General features: G+C 30.5%; 1 protein-coding gene across 2 annotated transcripts; it reads right to left on the bottom strand.

Moving 5' to 3' along the window:
* Positions 1-1,929: 1,929 nt before the first annotated feature.
* Positions 1,930-22,256, bottom strand: LOC107453578 (endoribonuclease LACTB2). Of its 2 annotated transcripts, XM_043055290.2 has the most exons (7): positions 21,966-22,256; positions 18,668-18,828; positions 13,599-13,713; positions 9,561-9,663; positions 7,125-7,349; positions 4,655-4,736; positions 1,930-2,127 (listed from the first exon to the last, which is right to left on the bottom strand). In XM_043055290.2, the coding sequence occupies exons 1-7, from the start codon at positions 22,085-22,087 to the stop codon at positions 2,072-2,074; spliced, it is 864 nt and encodes a 287-aa protein (XP_042911224.1). In that variant the 5' UTR covers positions 22,088-22,256; the 3' UTR covers positions 1,930-2,071. The 2 variants fall into 2 exon arrangements, with proteins under 2 accessions (XP_042911224.1, XP_042911226.1); XM_043055292.2 differs by lacking the exon at positions 7,125-7,349 and having other exon boundaries at positions 21,966-22,226.

A 22,256-nucleotide genomic window follows, 5' to 3' on the forward strand; every position in this document is an offset into this window, starting at 1 on the left:
GCCTGGTTGGTAGGGCGCTGCACTCCCATTTGTGAGAATCCCGCCAACCGGAAATTTCCTGTGTAGTAAATGGTGCACGTTAAATCTGTCGGATCATAAAGTCCTCCGTGTTACAAACTTCTGGGGGTACTGATTTGGAGATTGATGGTTTTCCGGTTCAAGTACCCTACCATGAAGTTCCATTAGGGAATGACGTCACGTAAAGTGGAAACTGTTTCTTGGCAAAAAACTCAACCGGTTTTTTTTCCAGCCGATGTCTACTGCCCAGAATCTTCATTCTTGGATGAAATGATGAATTTTTGAGGACTAAACATGATATTTTGCTGATGAATTTCTTAATTATTTTTTATTTCGTATGAGAAAACAAAATTCCTAAAAAAAAAGATAAACGTGCCCGAGCAATTATCAAGACTATAATTAAAAGAGAAATATTTTGTTTCATTAGTATGTGTGAAGTCTCATTAGTTTCATTTTGGCAAACTAAATATAATTATGCTCTCATTATATGATAATTGTTACTATTTCCAAGTTATATTTTTTGGCTAATAACTTTTTTTGAAGTTCCAATCATTTCTTAATTTTCTTTCGATGAACAACAGTATTTAACTTCATTCCCAACGATGATTCTTTATGCTATACACAGATGACAGCACATCAAAAGAAGTGTTACAGGCAAGTATTATAAAGTAAACCATTTATTAAAAATAAAAGATACGAAAAAGAATAACGGTAAAAGTAAATAGAATAAAAAGGTTTTGAAAAATATTTATGAAATATGTACTTATTTGTTCTTTTTACTAATTAAAAAAATTTTTTAATCTCATTCTTCCATTAAAATATATAATATAAAAGCTGTGAAAGTAGTTCCTTAAACTATACTTTTATAAGTATTTCAAACGTGAAATGATTTCTCAAATCACGAAAAAATTCTTTACACAACTCTATAAATTTATTTCTTGTGAACATATTTATTTAATTATCAGTAAAAACAGTCCCTTTAATAATGTAACTAATAACACTAATCAGTAGTAATAACTTAAATCATATTGTTACAAATTAAATTGAAAACTAATTTTAATTCATTAAAATACGTGTATTATTTTGAGAGTTGTACTTTTTAAAAAATATTCAAAACAAATAATGAAACATATTAAAGGATATATCAGAAATATTTAATATGAAAAAATGGTTTTATTCTATGAATTATACATGATAAATGTGTCAGTGTTTAATAAAAAAATTATATGTATAATAAATTAAAGAATATTTCAAAGTGTTTGCAATTCATATTTTTTTGGTTTAATGAAAACAAAAAACAGGAAAAAAAACAATAAATAGTCAAAAATATTATCTAAATAGCATAAGCCCATTTCGTAAACTTATAATGTTATAAACTCTTTCAGTTTCGTTTTCCTCATGCTAATGTTGCCACGCATAAAAAGAAAAACATAAGCAAATTGTGTGATTGGTTTAATTTTAGTCACGCCCTTAGAGAGAGTTATCGTGAAATGTCTGATTCAAAGCGAGTGTTCATGAAAAGGTATTGAAGGTTCATGGAACCAAACTTTCCCAGTTTCACATTCCAGCTGGGAATCTCCCTTCTATTCCCAATAGCTCATTGTAGGCCCCCCCCCCGGTCAAAATAACGATCTGTGAATGGATGTATGAACGGGTCCGCCCCATAAACTGGTGTAGCAGAAGTTGAATTCTTAGCCATAGATGGTGCCCAATAGACTACAATTTACATCATATTCTACATTATTGGTTAAGCTGATAAAAACTGTAACAATCTTACATAGATTGTTCCAAGCAAGTTCGGAAATTAAAAAAACAGGAATTTTAGCATTGCAATTTATCGATGAAAGGTTTCTTAGCCCAACTCTTTTCTTTAAAAATTGATTTAGATCCTGTAAGAAAGGAAAGACACAATTTATAAACATAATTTTTAATAACATAACATGTATTACAAACATTATTGATCAAATCCATCTATAAACTTTAACATTCTTCATATAAATGTTTCAAATTAAAGATCCATAGTTTTGGGTCCTAACAACTAAACTTGCACGTTTCAGAGAAGAGAGTATCGTTTTGTTTCGCCATCCATTGTAGATTCTATTTTTTCCCCTACAATTGATGAAAAAAAAATAATACTTCAGCTTTTTTTTACAACTTGAAAGATCGCCTTTTTTCCCATGATGAAAATGTACCATTGATTACTTAAACTCTGCATACAAAATAAACAAATAACTGAGCAGTATAAAACTGCGAAACAAATTAAACACACTGCAACTAAGCCACAGAAACGCGTCCGCAACTGACGTACGCGGCTGAGGTTTGCACTTGTTAATGTTCGTGTATCCATTGCTTAATATTGTAATGCAATACATTCAGGGTTGCAAAAAAATCCGGTTTTTTCTCCAGAAAACGATACAAAGTGTTATATGTACTCACATACATCACTCATTTAAAACTAATTTTAACACAAGATTACTTTTTATTTACATTTTAATCTTAAAAAATATTAAAATCCTCAAAAAATATTAATTTTTTTAAGGAAATATTATATATTTTTTTGCATAGAAAGCGAATCAAAGGCACTGTCTAATCAATAGCCATACAGTCAAATGTAGCCAGCAAGGTGACTCTCCAGTCGCCAAACACCGTTAGTTTTTTCACCATAGGCTTATTTTTTTAGGCTAGACTACATATATATTTCAATAGAATAGCTCTTTAATATAACAGAGGTTAAAAAAGAAATCAACTTTAGAAAAACCCACTTTAGGGTAGGTTTTTCAGAGTGGGCTTTACCCAGTGAAACCCAGGCGGAGTTTTTGCAATACATTGAAAATAAATAGAAAAAGGAGGTATATAAATAATCTCCGGAATGAAAACCCATTACAGGTATGTTTAAATATATAAAAGTAATGGATATATACTCGTGAAAAATGTGTTGTTATTATAAAACTACAGTGTGTGAAATAATTTGGTCGATACTGCTTTTTTTTACCCCTACTCACATTCTAATATATATTTTTTTTATTGAAAATCTATCTTTAGATTGTTCCAAAAAAGGGTTTTAAAAATTACTTTTCTTTAGAAAGGCACATTGACCACACCTTTCGCATTTATGCTGTCCACTTTCAAGAGGATGGACAATAGACGAAACAAGATTCTATAGTGAAAAAACAAATTTGAATGCATTTTCATTTGATTTTGAAACTACATGTGCTGTTCTGATCAAAGGAATAATGGGAGATTTGGGGCTTTTTTTAAAAAAAAAACAAATTAAGAATTTTTAAAAGTGTGATAGTCAAATCCCATTCAAAATAGTGAAAATTTTGTAATCCGATTTGAGAAAATAATCTCTCATGATCAAAACACTTTTCCATTCTTCAAAACTTTGAATAATTTTTGTTTTGTTTTCAATGTTATTCAAATATTTTTGTACCTTAAAAATATAAAGTTTCAGATGTGAAAGGTCAAAAATGACGGAAGTGACCACCCCGAAACCCATTCATGTTTGTAGAAGTAAAAATACATGTGACTTTCCAAAAGAATGATTTTCCAGTTCAGTTGTTTGGAAATTTGCATCATTTTTTGGAAAAGTTTGCAATTTCTACCCGTTCTAAATCTTTCGTACAAAAAAGAAGAAAAAATTACGGATTACAGTTATTTGTGATAGGTAAGTGATAATAAATCCATTGTTCCTTATAATTTAACTGTTTTTGTGGGCTTTCAAAATATTGATTTGATATTTTTTACATATAGAGTAAAAATAAATCAAACCCCCAATTAAATGCAATATTTATTATTTTTTATGCGAAAAATTCCAATGTAGCAAAATAATGTGTGAAATTCGTAAGATAGACGTAAAGTATTTTTGTTATTGCGTAGCGATTGCTTTGGTCCCTGGCAATTCGCTAAAACGGGATTTGACGCTATATATCTAATCAGTAATCCCTTATTTATTCAATATTTCGATTACATTTAAGAAATAATTTAAGTAAAATGCCAGAAAAAAAAAGTGTCAAAATTTAGAAAAATATATATTTATTCTAATAACAATGCATTGAATAAATTATGAAAAGTATAGGAATTAAAAACTGTGTTAGTATTTCCCATCAATGGCTGCCACTCAAATCTGGAAAAAAAATTTCCATGTATATATTATACACACTATATTAAAAGGAAAGATAATTGCTGTGCTCTAGTTTGAGCTATAGTGGGCTAACTACATTTATTAGTTTTAATTGCTGGAAAAACGGCTGAACATACTTAAATAATGCCATAGTAAATGAAATAGTTTAGTATAACTGAAATATCATCCTTAAATATACCATAGATAATGCTTTGATTGGTCACCATTTTTTAAAAGACAAAAATAAGAAAAAAAATCCCCTGTATTTTCCCAGTTTGTAAAGAAAAAAAAATCTAACTTCCCTGCATATTCCCTGTTATTTTAGGTGATTTTTAAATTCCCTGCATTTTCTAGGCTTTCCCTGTGGAGTGGCAACCCTGGTTAACTAAGCTGCATCCCTGGGGCAGTCGTGCCAGATTAAATTGAAATTATTAATACTTTTAGGAAAAAAAGGTTTTATGATCACTTTTTCAATAAAAAAATTATTGCTATAACATCAAAACTTAGCTCTACCAATCATGTTTCCTTTCTTTAACTTTTCCAAATGATGAGTTACGTTCACTTCTGCTGCTCCGTGCAGATGTTTAGGTGTATCCTAGAAGCACACAAACATTGAATATTTTCTTTTAAATGCATGCTTCATAACATTCTTATAACATAAAATTCACTTAAATAACTAAGATGAAAGTATATATTGTTTATGGAGACAAATGAATAGGCCTTTTCAAACTATACGGCCACAAATATCCAGACACCCGGTTGTTATGGTGTGTGTGGGGGTGTTTCTCGATCTGTTACTTTCAGTGGTTGGAAACATGAACTCTAAAATGGATGTGGACAATGCTGCACTCTATGACACTATTTCGGGGATTTCTTGTCTTCCAGCAGGGCACGCTTCGAGGCGCAAACGTGGTTTGACGAAATGGGTGTTCAAATACTTGACTGGCCTTCTCAGATCCTACAGAACATTTTTGGGACAAATTTAAGTACATAACTAGCCAAATCCTCACTGCAAACTGTGATGGAAGTCCTATAAAAAAACTGCTGGAAAGTCTTCCCTGTCATCGATGCATCATTATTAATATGTGCATCAGGACGCTCTATACCACTGGGTGTTTGGACACTTTTGGCCACATAGTGTATTACAGCCCCCAACAGAATTGTTTCCCTCATAATCCATCGAAAGAAAGAAATATCATGAAGGACTGCAATGCAATGTAAGACTTCTTTTTTCTACTACAGGGTATGTAGCCAGATTTTTCAATAAAAAATAATCACCTTTTAAGTATTTCATAGCACTCAAAAATATTTTTAATCACTTTCCAAAAAACAAAAAATCATGATTAGGATCTGTGCAGTAAAAAAATTGTTTTTTTTTTCCCCTATCGCTTAAAGTGTTCAATTAATGAACATAAAATCAATAAATTTGAAATTTTTTTTAACAAACTTCACATAATCATGATAAAATAACTGGTTTCTGATAAATATTGCAAAGAAAATTGTGAAAATCACGCATTATTTGTAATTTAGAACGACAATCGACACTGCAAAAAATATTTTTTAAAAAAAAGATGGCACTTTTTACAAACCTTGAATAAAAAATTTAAAAAAAAAAAACACTTTTCAAAAATGCTGTGCACCCTGTATTATTTTGCATGTGCTTTATAATACAGGGTAATTCAAAGTGAAAAGAGCAACTACAAACAGCTATTCAATGAAAAAAAAATTTATCGATAAGATTAACAGAGAGTGTAGATGGAACTTTCTTTACGTAATTAATCATGCACGAGTTCATTAGTAAAAATGGTGAGTCATTCTGTGTGTCAGAATTTTACAACTGTCATTCACAGTGGACAGAAGTGAATCAAGAACCTCCAAATAGGTGGCATAGCATGTTTGTACTAAGGTGACTGGCTTCAGTATGAAATGGTCTACCACCTAGATCTGGGAGATATGTAAGCTACAGGAGAAGTGGTGGTTCAGGGGATAGAGCGCTCGCCTCACGTTCAGATGACCTGGGTTCGAATCCCAGCAACGGCTGGTGGTCGATTCGAATTCCGCACCCGGCTAGCACCGATCACAGTGCTGACGTAAAAATATCCTCAGTGGCAGACGGATCATGGGTTAGAGTCCCCTTGTTGTCAAGCTAACCGTGACGGGTCTTCATAGTTTTCCTGTCCGTGTAACACAAATGCGGGTTAGTTTCCTCAAAAAGTCTTCCACAAAGGCAAATTTCTCTCAATACTTCATCCAGGAGTTCCCTTGTCTTCCGGATCGGGTTCAAAATAACAACGCTACGGAGTAGAACATTAGTAGCCCAACTCAAAACTCCTGAAAATGTCTAGAGTAAAATCATTAATGAAAAATTTAGAGTAAAATCATTATTCAAAAAATTAATGCCTTCATAAATTTAAACTATTGATATTTTAAAAGCATGAAATGCTAAATAAATAGCATGCAGCATAAAATAAATGAATAATTATGTATAATTTTACTTATCTGTCTAATCGCATTTACTATTCTACAGAAAAAATATTTACAAATGAAAGAGATGTCATTAAGTATAAATTCTAGTTCTAATATTTCTAAATAAAATATATAAGAATTTTTAGACATATATGTGATTGCTGATTTCTTAAAACTGCTAGACCTTGGATTTCCAGATCACAGTTAGCGAAAAATCCAGATTTTTTCCGGAACACCATCATCTCTGATAGCCGTAAACCCTAAATTGGGTTGGCTGTTCATTGACGGTTAAATAAGTAAAAAAATATATAGTATATATATTATACATATTACATACAACATATGTATACAAGTTACATCTACATTCGGCCAGAATCTTATTGATAAATTCTCTTTCATTAAATAGTTATAGCCTATTAATAGCTCTATTCATTTTGACTTACACCGTATAAAAAAATATATTTATTAATTACGAAAAGCTAATGATATACAAAATGTTTGAAAGGGGAATACCTACAATATAAATACGAGCAACAAGCTCTTTGGCCGTCAGTCCATTGGGTCTGATTTCTTCCAAAGTGTCTAATATTTGTTTTTCTCTTGCCATTCTGTGATTGATGTAATCTTCAATTTTCTTCTTTGGATTTTCAATAACAGGGCCGTGTCCAGGATAGATTCTCGCAGGTCTCATTTCAAAGATTTTTTTTAAGGTCAACATATAATCATGCAAATCTTCAAAGACCTGCCATATCACAAATACTCTTTTAGAGGCACACAAAATAAAATAAATTTGGAAAGAAACCATTAGAACACTTTTGCATAATGAGTGGATTGTCTTAAGGAGTTTCCTTCATTGTTAATTTAAAAATTTAACCAATTTTAGGCCAAGATTATAAATTTCATGAAATGTGGTTTTATTTACATTGAAATATGCTTGCACTTCATCAAGGCACAAACAATTTCGTGTATAAGAAATAAAATGGGCCATATAGGCACCATTCACCAAATCAATGAGCAAACCATGAACAAAGTTGAAGGCTTGTCTTTTTTTTTTATTAAATTTGTTTTATTTTTTTAGTTATTATTTACTGATGGCAACTTTAATCCATCAAAAAAACATAATGATAAATAAAGAACACTGCAATTAAATAATATACTTAAGAGTTATGAGAGATGGAATAATTTTTTCTCTAAATAATTATCTGTTTTCTTAATACTTAACATAGAATAGCTATTGTGTGACACTCACAAATGACAACTGGAGGTAATCAAAAAATTTTTCTTTAACAAAAAAAGGATCTCTCTCTTTAAATTTTTAGATATTAACCGCTCTCTTAACAATTATTTTGAGAAGAACATTTATTTTATTTTATTTCATTAATAAATACAAGGAACTAAAACAAAACATAATGCACAAGTTCTAAGTTGAGATTTTAATTTTTATAGGTGCAAAAAATATTTAATTTACCATCAGTTTACTATCCCAAATTATCTCGGGCAAATGAAAAAAGTTAAATATTAGTCTTTGTGTATGTTTACATCTTCATAATCAGAAAAATCATCTGCATTACTTTCACTTTCGCTCGTGAACATCATTTTTTTTTACTCTTTTTTCTATGTAAATTTATCAACCATCGTATATACAATTGTACAAAACAAGTCTGCAGAGCCACAAATAGAAAACAAACAAAAATTGGAAAACTTCCCATCACAGTAGGTTATTATTATTTTTTTGTTTTGCTTCTGGTCGAATAAAAACGTGATAAAACTATACATATTGACGAATTCTGCTATGCCCCAGTTTACTTGTGCTAATATTTGCTAATGATAAATGTTTGCAATATATACATACCCGAGTTAACTTGGGTTAACCAGGGAAGCGGTGAAATGTTTGGTATTAACCATTCTGGTTTATATTGGTTTAATTATTTAAAAAATATTTTAGCATTAACAAAACATTTGTACCTCATTGGGGTTTAGAACCAAAACAAAAAAATATCTTTTATTCGAATTGGCCAAGAGAATAATTGAAGCAAAAAAAAGACAGGATTCATACACACCAGGAAAAAATTAAAAACTGGTATCATAAAAAAATATTTTAATATTACTACAACATTTAAATTTTTTCCAGGTGCATATGAACCCTGGCCCCTGAGCGGAACCCCCTAATAAAAATCCATTTTAATTCACTTGATTTTGGTTCAATTAAATCAAAATCAATAAATAACAGAATTAAACTTGTGTCAACCTAATAATGACCAGTTATGAGAGGATTTCTTAAAAGAGGGTGAGTAGCCAAATTTTTGAACAAAAAAACAAGCACCTCTTAAGCACTTTTCAAGCACTCAAAAAATATTTTTAAAATCTTTCATCTTTTAAAAAAATATCTCGGAATATTTCCATGTCATAATCTGTCATGCCAACTATAATCGCCAAGGTGCCAAATAGATTTTAAACTTGTAAATTTAATAACAGAAAAATTTAGATATTTGCCCAGGGGTGGTTACGAGTTATACCTTTCCAGTTGGTCCCGTGCTGTGATTTTTTTTTTTAAATTTCTCGTGACCGCTGCTCAGAAGTTGCCAAGACTTGGTGACCATTCAGCCATAAATCACAATACGAAAATCTCGCCAAATATAATTAGGATATGTGCACTCATAAAAATGTTTTATTGCTATTACTGAAAGTTTATATGAATTTACAAATATATATATCAATCTTAATTATATTATTATTGTGGTTGAATAAATTGTGAAAACACTGAATGGAATAATTGAAAACAACGCTTTTTGTAAATTCCGTGGCAAAAACCGACATGTCTATAAAATATCTTATTTTGGAACAGATAACAATAAGGACATTTTAGAAACACCCAATAAAGAAAGCTTTAATAAAAGCACTTTTTAAAAATGCAATGCACCCTGTGCAATGCAAGGCAGCAAGGAATACTTACAGCAGTTCCTTCACCCAGAATGCAATCCCCGCTAAAGAGGCTATTTTCTTCTTCTAAGTAAAGCACAAGATGATCATCTGTATGTCCAGGTGCAGATACCACCCTGTCAATTGTAATTTAACATCTCAATCAATGTAAATACAGCATTAATATCGATTCTGGAATCGAACCATTGGATGGCCCTGAGCCTTCAAGGCTCCAAAAGTTTCTGTTATTGAAGGCATTCCTATAAGGAGTATGGATGGATTTCTTTACTTTTAGGATTTTCTCCTTTTCTTAGTTCGGTTTTACGTGTTTGTTAGAAACATTCTATAATTTCCCGCATAATCTTTATTGTAAAACAATAAGCGCGCTTTATGATTATGAGCAATTCTTAATTTGTAATAAAACAGAGAAAGTTTGAAAGAAAATATCAACAGTATTGGTGCTTGAAAAAATACTTAATTAAAAAATAAATATATGAATAAAAAAAATAAGTGCTACTTGTAGTAAGATATTATGTGAAATATGTAATGGGTCCTAGAATTTTTCTAAATATTTTGTATATTTTATTTGCTATACGACCAGCTTCGGGTACATATTAATATACATTAATGAGGAATACTACTCATTATTGTTTTCCACAAATTTTCAAAATCTAACTTCCAATGTTTTATTAATGACATGGAATAGTAATTAAATTATTACAGTCAGAGCTCAGGTACTAAAATATTGCCTTTGCATCTGAATTTTTTTCTTTTTTGTATATTTTTTACAGATGCTAAGCTGAAGAGTTGTTTAACAAATGGTAAATTATCATTAGATCGGTTATTCTTTTAATTACAAGTGCAAACACTTAAGATTATAATATGAGTGTAACAACAATTAATGTGGAAATTAATAGTTCAATTGCTATTTATAAGTGCAAAGGCTTTAAATTATAAGTGCAAAGGCTTAAGATTATATTATGAGTATAAAAATAATGATATGGAAATTAATAGTTCAATTGGTATTTAAACTTAATATCTGTATTTGAATTATTGAGATCATATATTTACTACTGCTGGTTAAAGACTTAATTTCTGTGGCCACTCTCTGTACTAACAGATTAATATTTTTTATTTTTTCATAGCCATTGTTAAACAGCCCATCCAATTTTCGGGGTTACAACTACTAATGTTCAACTACGTATCCTTGTAATTTAGAACCCAATTCAGAAGATCAGGGAACTCCTGGATCAAGCATTGGGAGAAATTTGCCTTCGTGGAGGACTTTTTAATGGAACTAACCCACATTTGCATTACATGGAGAGGAAAACCTCCCACAGTCAGCCAGATGGCAAGGGGACTCTGACCCAAAATAAAACATAATAGGGACCTATATATTACGTAATAATGACCTCTTAAATTTTAAATAAATAAGTAATTTCTTATGAGTAATGTTTTTTGAAATAAATGGAGACTTAACTTTTAATTTAGAGTGGTCATATTCTTTTAAGTTACCCTTTAAATGTAAAGGGCTAAACTTTTCAGTCATAATTAAATAAGTTCAATTTTTAAAAGCATTATAATTTAGATTTCAATTGAACTTAAATAAACTTCATTTCAAAATTACTTACATTTTATTTATCGTCTTGAGCATCTTTGATATAGAATTATATATTACTCAGAGAGCATGCACACAAAATATTTCAAATAGAAATTATTTAATGCACTGTGGTAAATTATGACTTTTCCTTTTAGGTACACGTGCATTAGTGCTAGATTATGATTATTTTAAAATGGACCAATAGAAGAAAGATTTCTATTATAATATTTAATGGCATTGTTTAGAATAATTGAAGGAACTGTTTTTTTTTTTTTTTGGTATGAGATTATTTTTAATAAAAAATGTAGTATAAATAATAATTCCTACCATTCCGCTAAAATAATTTATTCTGCTACCATTCTGCTAAAATAATTTATTCTGATATCACTGAGGATATTTCACGTCAGCACTGTGGTTGGTGCAAGCTGGATTCCTATTGACCAGCCATCTCTGGGATTTGAACCTGGTTTAACTTATTGGAAGGTGAACCCTCTATCCCCTGAGCCATTGCGGCTCTAACCAATTAATAATATTTTATATATATATTTTTAAGCCACTGGTCAATACTCTGCAACAGCGACATATCACCCAGTGATGGATCCTCCCTCTGTTTCATTTATCTTTTGCAGTGGAACTCTTAAGTTATTAAAACATGAAGCACACAAGAAGTTCCATCTTTATGTAAAATAGGTGAATTCTATGAACAGATTGGCTGAAGTGGCTGTGAAATTGCTTTTATATTAGTTAAAGAGACAAAAACCAGGTGGAACTATCAAGTAGACATCGCGCAATTGGGAAAAACCATTATTTAAAATTAAAAAAAATCAGATTTAATTCAAATCAGATTTTTTATTCACCTTCTTATATTTTTGATCCAAGTCATCTCAGAAAATGTATTAATGATAATTAATATAATTTCAAAACAATAAAATAGCTAAATTATTTTACCTCATTTAAAATTGCTATTTAATTTTTACGAGTACATAAAATCGTGGTTATTTTTTATTCAAGCAGAACATTTCAAAGACAGGAAAGCAATTTATCAGTTAAATCTCCAGTGAATTGTAAATTACTTTAAATAAGAATATATTCATGAAGAAAAAAATTATTTTAAGTTTTAATGGACAGAACAAGTTTCTTTTCATTATTGATTTACACTACTTATGCATTTATTAACTTCTAAAAAAAACACTTGTATTTAAGTAAACATAAAACTAACTCAGTATTTTTAATAAATGTTTATTACTAGTTAATTATTTTATATATAGCCAATGGAAAATCATCAAAATTTAAAAATTTCACACCACTTTTAGCCTCTTTATTTTATTTATTAGTCTNCTTGGAAAAAAATAATTTCTTTAATTATAATAAATTTTTAACGTCTTCTATTTTTTAAAGCATTGAATATTTTTGGTGCATCATCGTAGAAAAAATTTGAACGTCTTACATGGAGAAATCTTACCTACGGTAAACACGTGGTTGCAGAGAAATGTGCTCTGAAAGGGGTTCCGTGGGGTATGTTCTGTTGTTCGGAAAGGTTGTGAACAATACTGGTAAATAGGGAAGCTAGATAACGGGGCAGCTGTTGAAAATAATGAAAGATCCAGGAAGAAAAGTGGAACAGATTTTATTCTAAATGGTGTAATTCAAAGCTTTTTCCATAATGCGAGAAATTCGCGAATTTTGAAATTAATTTATAGAATGCGCAAATTTCTGGCGGTAATATTTTTTAATGCGCGAATTTCTGGTGGTAATATTTTTTAATGCAAGAAAAGAAAAAAATATGCGAGATTCTCGCGCTGTAGTGAAAGAAACACTGGTTAGAGTCCCGTTGCCGTTAGGCTAACCGTAGGATGTTTTCGTGGTCTTCCTCCCAATGTAACGCAAATGCGGGTTAGTTTCATTAAAAAACTCTTCAAGGAAGACAAAATTTCTCCTGATATTTGATCCAGGAGATCCCTTGTCTTCTAGATTGGGTAGAAACTTACAAGGTTATGTAGTTCAATATTAGTAGTCGTGAACCCAAAAATTGGATCGGCTGTTCAACTACGGTAATAACAGTATTATCGACGTGAATGATGAATTTTAGTAATTTGTTCGAAACCCAGAGATGGTTGCTTGATACGAATTTCGCACTCGGCTTGCACCGACCAGGGCTGACATAAAATATCCTCAGTGGTAGACGGATTGCAGGTTAAAGTCCTCTTAGAGGTAAGGCTAACCATGAGAGGTTTTCGTGGTTTCTCTTTCTATGTCAGGCAAATACGGGTTAATTCCCTCAAAAAGTCTTCCACAAAGGCAAATTTCTCAAAATACTTGATCCAGGAGATCCCTTGTATTCTGGATTGGGTTCAAAATGACAAGTCTATGGAGTTGAACATTAGTAGTCATGAACCCACAAATTGGGTTGGCTGTTTAACGACAGTTATAAAATAAAATAAAATCTGAATATAAAATAAGAACAAAATTTACCGAAGTGTTGCTCCTTCAGTCGATATGATGTCCCCTTCGTTCAAGTAAGTATAATCAATATTGAGAACAGGTTCTTGTTTGCCATCTGACCTTGGAAACTTTGAAACCTTACAACCTAAGGAATTTATACACCATATTAAAATATGTTACTTTTCCACTAGCCATGTGCAAGTAAATTCAAATATTTTTTTGGAAAGATGTCTTTTCAAAATTTATTTTTAAAAGTAAATAAATAAAAATTGAACTTGCTGCACATCACTAAGGTATAATATACAAAAATGTTAAAACAATAACAGTAGAATCCCGATTATCCGAGTTTCTGCTAAAACCGAGCTATTGAGTATTTGGAGGAATTTTTCGTTCCAGTTTATTTTTTATTTTTAAAACTAGCGCCAATTAAAAAAAATCACAATTTTATTTTCCAAACACTCAGTAAAACGAAATCCTACAACTTGATCCCATGAAATGATCGTCACTAACGAAAATGAATCTAGCTAAGATGATGAAAATCAACATATATATAATCATACAGAGTGCTATTGAATATCAGTGTTGGCAAAAAACCATGGTTTAAACCATGCCAACCATGTTGAATATATGAAACAACAAGAGGTGACACCAGCCTTCCAGTTATCCCTATAAAAATGGCAAAACAATGCTGCAGAAAAGCGCCAAAGTAATGTAAAATAAAAAAGGATTGAGGACATTTCTTAATTAAAAACTCTTTAATTCCAAAAAAGTATGCTCTTTAAGTAACCTTTTTAATTATAATATGAATTGCATGTGGTGAACTCACTTTAACTACGTCAAACAGCGATTTCATAAGCAAACCGAATGAAAAGGAAACACTTAAAACTAAAGTAATTCGGTTTGCCTATGAAATCGCTGTTTGAACTGGTTAAAGTGAGTTTTTATTTTCTGATGATTTTGTTTGAGTTTCTTTTCTAAATTGGTTCTTTGCATTTCATGTTTTTTCCTGGACTTCTATACAAAACCTTCGAGGTACTGACGGAGTAACTTTAGGCATTTGCTTCTCCCTCAATAGAAAAGGTTTTGTTTTATGGCTCCGTAGCCGGTACCCTCTGAAGATGTTGGCTTCGGTGGTCATATTTTTTATTTCCTTCGTTTATTGCCCTTATTGCTACATTTATCCTTTTTTTGAAATTTCTGCTGCTTTTAAGCGCGTTTTTTTTTTAAAAGAAGTTTTATCTAATTAGAATTTAAAATTTTTTTTGTTTTCCTTTAGGATTACATAATCAGCAGTGAGACTTCAATTGCTAGGAAAAACAGAAAAAAGGCAAAATATGATAAAATAAGATTTTTTACATTATTTGAAATCCAATAGCAAATGGGGAAAATAAGGTTGAAATTTGAACGGGTAAAAATAGTTTTACATTGGTTTATTGCTTCAGAGAATATCACAATATTAAAAGGTGGATAACATTGATTGATATGCAAGTTTGTTGGGACCACGACACATTATTGTAATAGAGGGAGTTATCGTAGTAGCGAGAGTTCACTTTATACATATTTTTTTGTTTCTTTGGTAGTTTAAAACATAATCTATTCATGGCTCTCCAAAAGTATTGCAGCTTTTAACCAAAGGTTTAACCCTTTGTGGTCGTATTAAGTGTCATACACGGGGGTCATAATGGCAGAGTGGGCTTTTTGCCGTACCAGTGGCAGAAACTGGTTATAACAGGCAAAAGCATGCAAAAACTGGCAGAAAATTAAAAAAACGCCTATATTAGTTCTAGTAATTGAATTGCTTAATGACATTTTGTTTAAGTAAACTGAAAAATGTAACTCCATGCAACTGTAACAAATTTTTTAATTCATTGTTTGGATTAATCTAACAAAGGAAGAGAATCTTATGGCTGTTTATGAAAAAGAAGTGACATACAGATTTAAACAAGCAGTTACTGATTATCATTTGCTAGTTTATATGCTGCATCCAAAGTATTTGGGATTGAAATTATCATGTGCTCAAGAAGAAAGTGCTAGAATTTTACTCGCCAATATTAACTCAGATTTTGTACCTTATGTCATAGCTTTACAAAACAAATTGGCCCCATTTCCTAAAACTTATTTTTCCAGTCAAATTTTGACAACTACCCCAGCTGCTACAGGGTGGTCCAGTTTTAAAAAATATGCAATAGATGAAAGTTTCACAAATCTTGCTTGTTCCTTCATGCCTGCTAGTTCTGCTGGACTTGAGAGAATCTTCTTAAATTTCTTGTTCGTGCATAGCATATTAAGAAATTGTTTAGGTTTAGAAACTGCATCAAAATTTGTCTTTTGTTATAGATTGCTGCTGAGTGCAAACAATGTAATATTTGATTTTGAATGGTGATAATTTTGTAAATAAATTGTACTTTGTTTAACATTTAAGCTTGCTAACCTTGCATGATGGTGGGAATTAATTTCCGATGAACCAATAGTAATACATAGTATGCAAGATTATGAAGGAAAAATAAAATTTATTGATTCTTTTTTAAATTTTAGATTATGTAACACAATAATATGTCTTAATTTTATATAAAAATTATATTTTATATTTCTCCATTGTGTGTTATCCTTCAAAGCAGTCTTCAACAGGAAGCCCTGGTTTTCGAGAACATGTCTCGCAAAAATAATTAGTTTGGCGTTTTTTAATTTTTCTGTTTGAACATACAGAACAATCTTTACTTCTTCACAGTGCCGCAATATATGTAGTTCGCCATTAAGCTGTGGTGGCTGAGAGCAGACATACGACTGGAACAGCAAAAAAGCTTTGGTGGCAGAGAGTAGACATGCAATTGCAAAGCGTTAAAGAAATATAATTAGAATTGAAGCATTATTTCCTGCCTCAATAGAATTTTGATAAATTTAATTCTTTGGTGTTATTAATTATGCTCATGGAAAAGCATAAACGGTGATCCAATTACTTTTTATTTATACTTAAAAACAGCAAATAAAACAAATCTTCTTGTAAAAATCAGAATTCATGCAAAGGAATGAACTCTGATTTTGACATGAAAAACAAACATTTAATTTATGTTTTTTTTTTTCAAGTTTAATAATGAGAGTAGATTTAATAATGCTTATATATTTATTATACTTCCCACACATATCAACAATACTTATTGGAAGGCAAACGTTCTATCCTCTAAGACATCAGGGCTCTGTTTAAATTATTTATCACGTCAGACGATAATCTTTGTGGCATGGTACTGAAATAGAGCTGTATTCATTGTATTGGTCACAAAACTATCACAAAGCATGCCATAAATTCTCATTTTACTCAGAAAAATGCTGCCATTTTACAAAAACATAAAATAAAGAATAAAATAATAAATGAGAAATATATAATGAACAAGATTAAAGAGTTTTAAAAGGAAATCTTAGCTAATCGTTGCGCATGAAAACAGCCAGACGGAAATCATTTCATTATTACCGGGGCATTCATTATTATTATCAGGATGCTGATGGTAAGTCTTTTGTTTTCTGCATTAGGAACTTTTTTTAAACATTTTTTTAGGTTAGGGTTTTTCAACTTACATGTGGCTTAGGGCTGCAATTAAAAACACCAGTTAAACGGTGGGCCACAACTTTATCAAAAATATTACTGTCAGATTTTTATCAAAGTTCCTTCAATATTAAAATACAAAATAACAAGCATTACAAATAATGCTTTTACGTATCATTTTGAATCTTCCCTCAATCACAAACTTAATGAAAAGATTTGTTTTTTCTTTTAAATTTCATTCTGCGATAAATTAAAAAAAAAAATTTTTATTAGGAATTATAGTAACAAAACAAACAAAAAATTCTCGAGCATATGAAATTAAATCTTTTTTCCTTTTCCGCTCGTGCGACATTCAATTCAAGGAATTTAAATAAGACATGATATTCGTTCCCTCTTTTATATGTTTTAAAATTTACAATTGTAAATAATTCTGTAGAAAAGGAGTAGTTTTAAAAAGTAAAATGGGAGAATTTCTTCAAGAAAATTTTTGATAAGCACATGCTAAATTACGTCCACAAAATACAAAAAAATGGGAGAATTTCTTCAAGAAAATTTTTGATAAGCACATGCTAAATTACGTCCACAAAATACAAAAAAGCGACGTAAAAAAGAGCAAAATGTAAGATTATTTTTGTATTTGAATAAATATTTTTTTGAATGCAAAATCTGAGAAACAAATTTTGTTGCACCGTTGGTATGTTAAATTTCACAGCAACGAAAAAAATAGGTTTTTTTAAACGAAAGAAAAGTATTTTAAACCCATATGGATTTTTTATGTAAATTGTTCGCAAAAATACAAAATGCATGTTAAATTTCACAGCAAAAAAGAAAATAGGTTTTTTTAAACGAAAGAAAAGTATTTTAAACTCATATGGATTTTTTTATGAAAATTGTTCGCAAAAATACGACAACTAATATATTTTAGTTTGTGGGCCACAAAAAAAAAAAAAGGTTTCATCGCAGTGGCACTAAAGGACAACTCTTTGTGGGACCGTTACTGATGAGCAGGGAACTTATTGAATTCATAGAGTTTTTCTCTCAATGCTTGTTACGTCTTTCCTTTCTTTTCTTTATCTTCTTATGTGCCCTCTTTTGTGGTGTAGAGGTCTATCTGCAACTCTGGCTTTTGGAAATGAAAAAAAAGCCCTGCTTATTGTGCAAATTTTTTTGCCTATGGTAAGAACTCCCCTGCCACAAAGTCTGAGCCTGTCTGCTGCTATGGAAACAAGAATAGTGCATTTCAAGGAGGGTAGCTTCACTTCACTCAAGGGCTAACAACGCAGAAAAATATTCCCTTTCTCTCCCTGACCCGATTTAAAACCTGCCCTAAACAGTGACCCCACACCCCTACTTTGAATAGTTATACCTCGTTACCATAGCCACTGCAGCGGGACCAAATGAATGGCTTTGGGAGTTTTTACTTTAGACAAATTGTATTAGTCATGATTGCTTACTTATCAAAAATAAATAAATCAGAAACACTTAAAAAGAAATTGAAGAGAAGAAAATGCAATGGAAGAAAAAGCAAATTAAAGAAGAAAGATATTGCAAATTAATTTACCTGGTATTTTTTCCAATATATCTGGTACGCCACCAATGTGATCCAAATGCCAGTGGCTCACTACAATATTACTCAGTGAACAATTTTGGTTTAATAGAACATTTTTGAGTAAATCAATATATTCAGGAACACTAGGATTTCCACTATCTAGCAATATTCGCCTGAAAAATAAAATATCTAAACATCAAATTACACAGACACACATTTTAAAAAACAATCCTGCAAAATCAGCATCAAAATTTATGCTCAGGACTGTCTTAACACAGGATGCATAGCCAAATCTTTCAACAAAAAATAAGAACCTATTAGTACTTAAAAGGATTTAGTGCTTAATTTTAAGTACTTTTTAAGCACTCAAGAAATATTTAAGTACTATATACATTAACAAAGTGCAAAAATAATTTTCTAAGACTTTACATGATCATGATAAAATAACTAGTTTCTGACAAAGAACTCTTTTCTTGATTATATTAGTGATTATATATTGATTGATAGCCACCATAAAGAGATTGAGAGGTTTTGATTCCAAAGGGTAGAAAATGAAGCCTGAATTTGATAATATCTTGCAGAATGCAGCAGAGTTGCAAACGAGAGTGCAAGAATCTCACAGAATTCAGCTCAGTAGACGCACATGCGGACACACAAGTATATCATCAAATATGTAAAATGATTAGCGCTTACATACGCTACTGACCAACGGTACACCGGAATGCATTGTACTCGAATGAATCGTGAAAACGTTGAATAGAACAATGTGAAAAGCACGCTTATGCATAATTCTTGGCAAAAATCAACATGGTTAAGAAGAAATCTAATTTTTAAAAAAGGAAAATTAAACACTTTGTAAAAACACCCAATGAAGAAAGCACCATTATGGGCTTTTAAATAAAGAACAAAAATAAGCTCCCTTGAGCACTTTTTAAAAATGCTACGATGGTAAAAGCAAGCAGGGCACGAAAATGTTTTCTGCTCCTACAACATGTCATACTGTTTAAAATCGAACACTTCATATACATAAAATAAAGCATTTTTAAGGTATGCAATCATTTTAACAAATATATTTTTATTATCCAAAAAATTCAATGCACATAAAATAAAGCATTTTTAAAATATGCATAATTTTTGTTAAAAAAAATGAGATGCTAACCATTTGCAATCCTTAAATAACAAAATATCCTTAAATAATAAATTTAGGTCAAGCATATTTAGTGACAGTAGTTGAGTACTTAAAAACTACATTCTCACGCAGAAATAATAGATTTTGGTTCACTTTTTAAGTTCTCCTGGTGATAAAGTATTCAAATTATTTGTGTTTGCATGATAATCAATCACTATTTATAGAAAAAAAAAATTACTCTTTTTGCATTTTTAAAAAAATATATGATGCAATGTTTTTGCTCTTAATTTTTTTAAAATACAATTTATGAAAAGTAAGATTGTCCTCCCCAGTTGTACTCCTGTATCAGAGCTCAGTCTAGGCAAAAAAAAGGGCAGGGTGCAAAAGTTTAAAAAAAGGGCATTATTATTCTAAAAAGGCAATAATTTCTTTCCAGGGGCTTTACACGTTTTATTAAAAAACATTGTCTATTAGTAAAAGAAATTTTTTTTTTACTTTACTAAAAGTAGCAAAGCAATCATATTAATTACTAATTTTCATTAATAAATTAACATATGTATCGAGCTAATTAGCTTGGTAATTTATTTAAAATGCATGCATATATTAATAAAATAATAAATGTATGTTTTTAAGTGTGTATAGATAGTTATGATTTAATAATTAAAATGATTAATAATAATTATGATTTAATGATAGTGAAAGTAACTGCAAACTTTCAAAGACAAGTGCAACAAGGGGGTTTGTTGGCTATTTTTCCTTTCTCATATAAATCTTTGTATTGACAGCAATGACAAACTAAATAAAAAGAGTTAAAAATAAAAGTTTGAGAAATCCACTGTAGAGTTTGGGGAAAAAATAAAGAGTTGAGGAAAGAAAGAGCAAAAAGGGTATGGAGTCTTAATACATCAGGACACTAATTTACTTCAGGGACAACAAGGTGGATTCTTTTGACTAAAAGGGCAGTAGGGTGCTGCGCCCTGTTTACCCTGCCTAGAATGAGCTCTGCCTGTATATAGAAAATACTGTGGAACCAATATAGTTCATGATGACCATCTTTCTTGTTTATGTTATGTCCACTTAGGATAATTATTTCTGGGAATCTCAAAAGATTAAACAAGTGAAATGAACTACTAGCAATTTAAACTGAAAAGTTGGCAAGTAAGAAATGTGGCTTAAAATAATGTAGAAAAGATATTGAGTATGAAACATGGGACATTTAAAACAAAGCTAAGAAGAAAAAATGTGACCCTAGTTTCCAATGCGATTTTTAATGAACTGGTTCAAACATTTCGTTGGGTTAGAAAAACAGAGAAGAATTGTTAAATTATTGTTCTTATGTAGTTCTATTAGTTTTTATTGTAAAGGTTGCTTTATTAATGTTATAAGAAAGATCTTGATTTCATTTCTAAATAATTGCAGCCTTTGTTTTTTTCTCCTCACATCTCCAATTTAATTAAATCTTACCGATACCTTACCTTTACCTATACCTATATTAATTAAATCTTACCTAAATCTTATCTTTACCCTGTGGCAGAATATTTTCGGGCTATCTGTGACAAAACTCTCTAGTACTAATATCTTTCTGCAAGATACTTTCAATAATAACAAACATCTATGTTACTCATTTAAAATAACAAAAATACTGGGTTTACAAAATAAAATTATAGGATAATTATTTTTAATAAAACATGCAATACTTTTTTATTCTAATATTTTAGGTGATATTCTTGCATTTTGTTGGGGTAAAAATACACTAATTCACTTCTTCATCGTATTTTGTAATTAAACATCCCAATGAATTAAATATCATAAAATCCATAGTAATAATTGCAGAAAAAAAAACGGTTAAGGGGTTTCTAAAAAGGGATTACTTAAATGCGTGTTTCGTTTCGAGATTAATATCGGATTTAAAAACTACGAAGAAAATCAAGATTATCTAATAATAGCCAAAAATTGATAGAATAATTGACTTAATAAGTAAATACTCAAATGCACGATTCGAATTTTTCATACTGTTTGAAATATATGGGAATATTTAAAGCAAACCAAAATTTTTTAATTTCCTAAAGAAATATCTTTCTGCAAGAACTCTGTGACAATGTCGCCGCAATTCTGCCCTTGTTTTTCACAGATAAATCTCGATATTAAACAGAATATCTGGTACACATATTTAATACACACTTTGCACCAATGCCAATTACATAAGTATTAGTTCCTTGTAAAGTCATGGGACTCGGGTTGCATCCTAAAATTCTTATAACGCGATTAGATAAAGTTGTTACTTTTGGAATTATTGTGGACATATTTTAACTCTTCAGCTGAGTCAGTATGATTACAAGTATTTTATTTAAAATGCTTGCAGACAGTGGCTTTATCAGGGTCTAAATAGTCCTTGTTTTCAAAGTTTTGGTTGTATTTATTTTTAAAAAGCGATAAAACTTTCGTAGGCCATCAATCACAGAAATATTGAAC

Source organism: Parasteatoda tepidariorum, chromosome 8 (genome assembly GCF_043381705.1).
Source record: "Parasteatoda tepidariorum isolate YZ-2023 chromosome 8, CAS_Ptep_4.0, whole genome shotgun sequence".
NCBI classification, from domain to species: domain Eukaryota; kingdom Metazoa; phylum Arthropoda; class Arachnida; order Araneae; family Theridiidae; genus Parasteatoda; species Parasteatoda tepidariorum.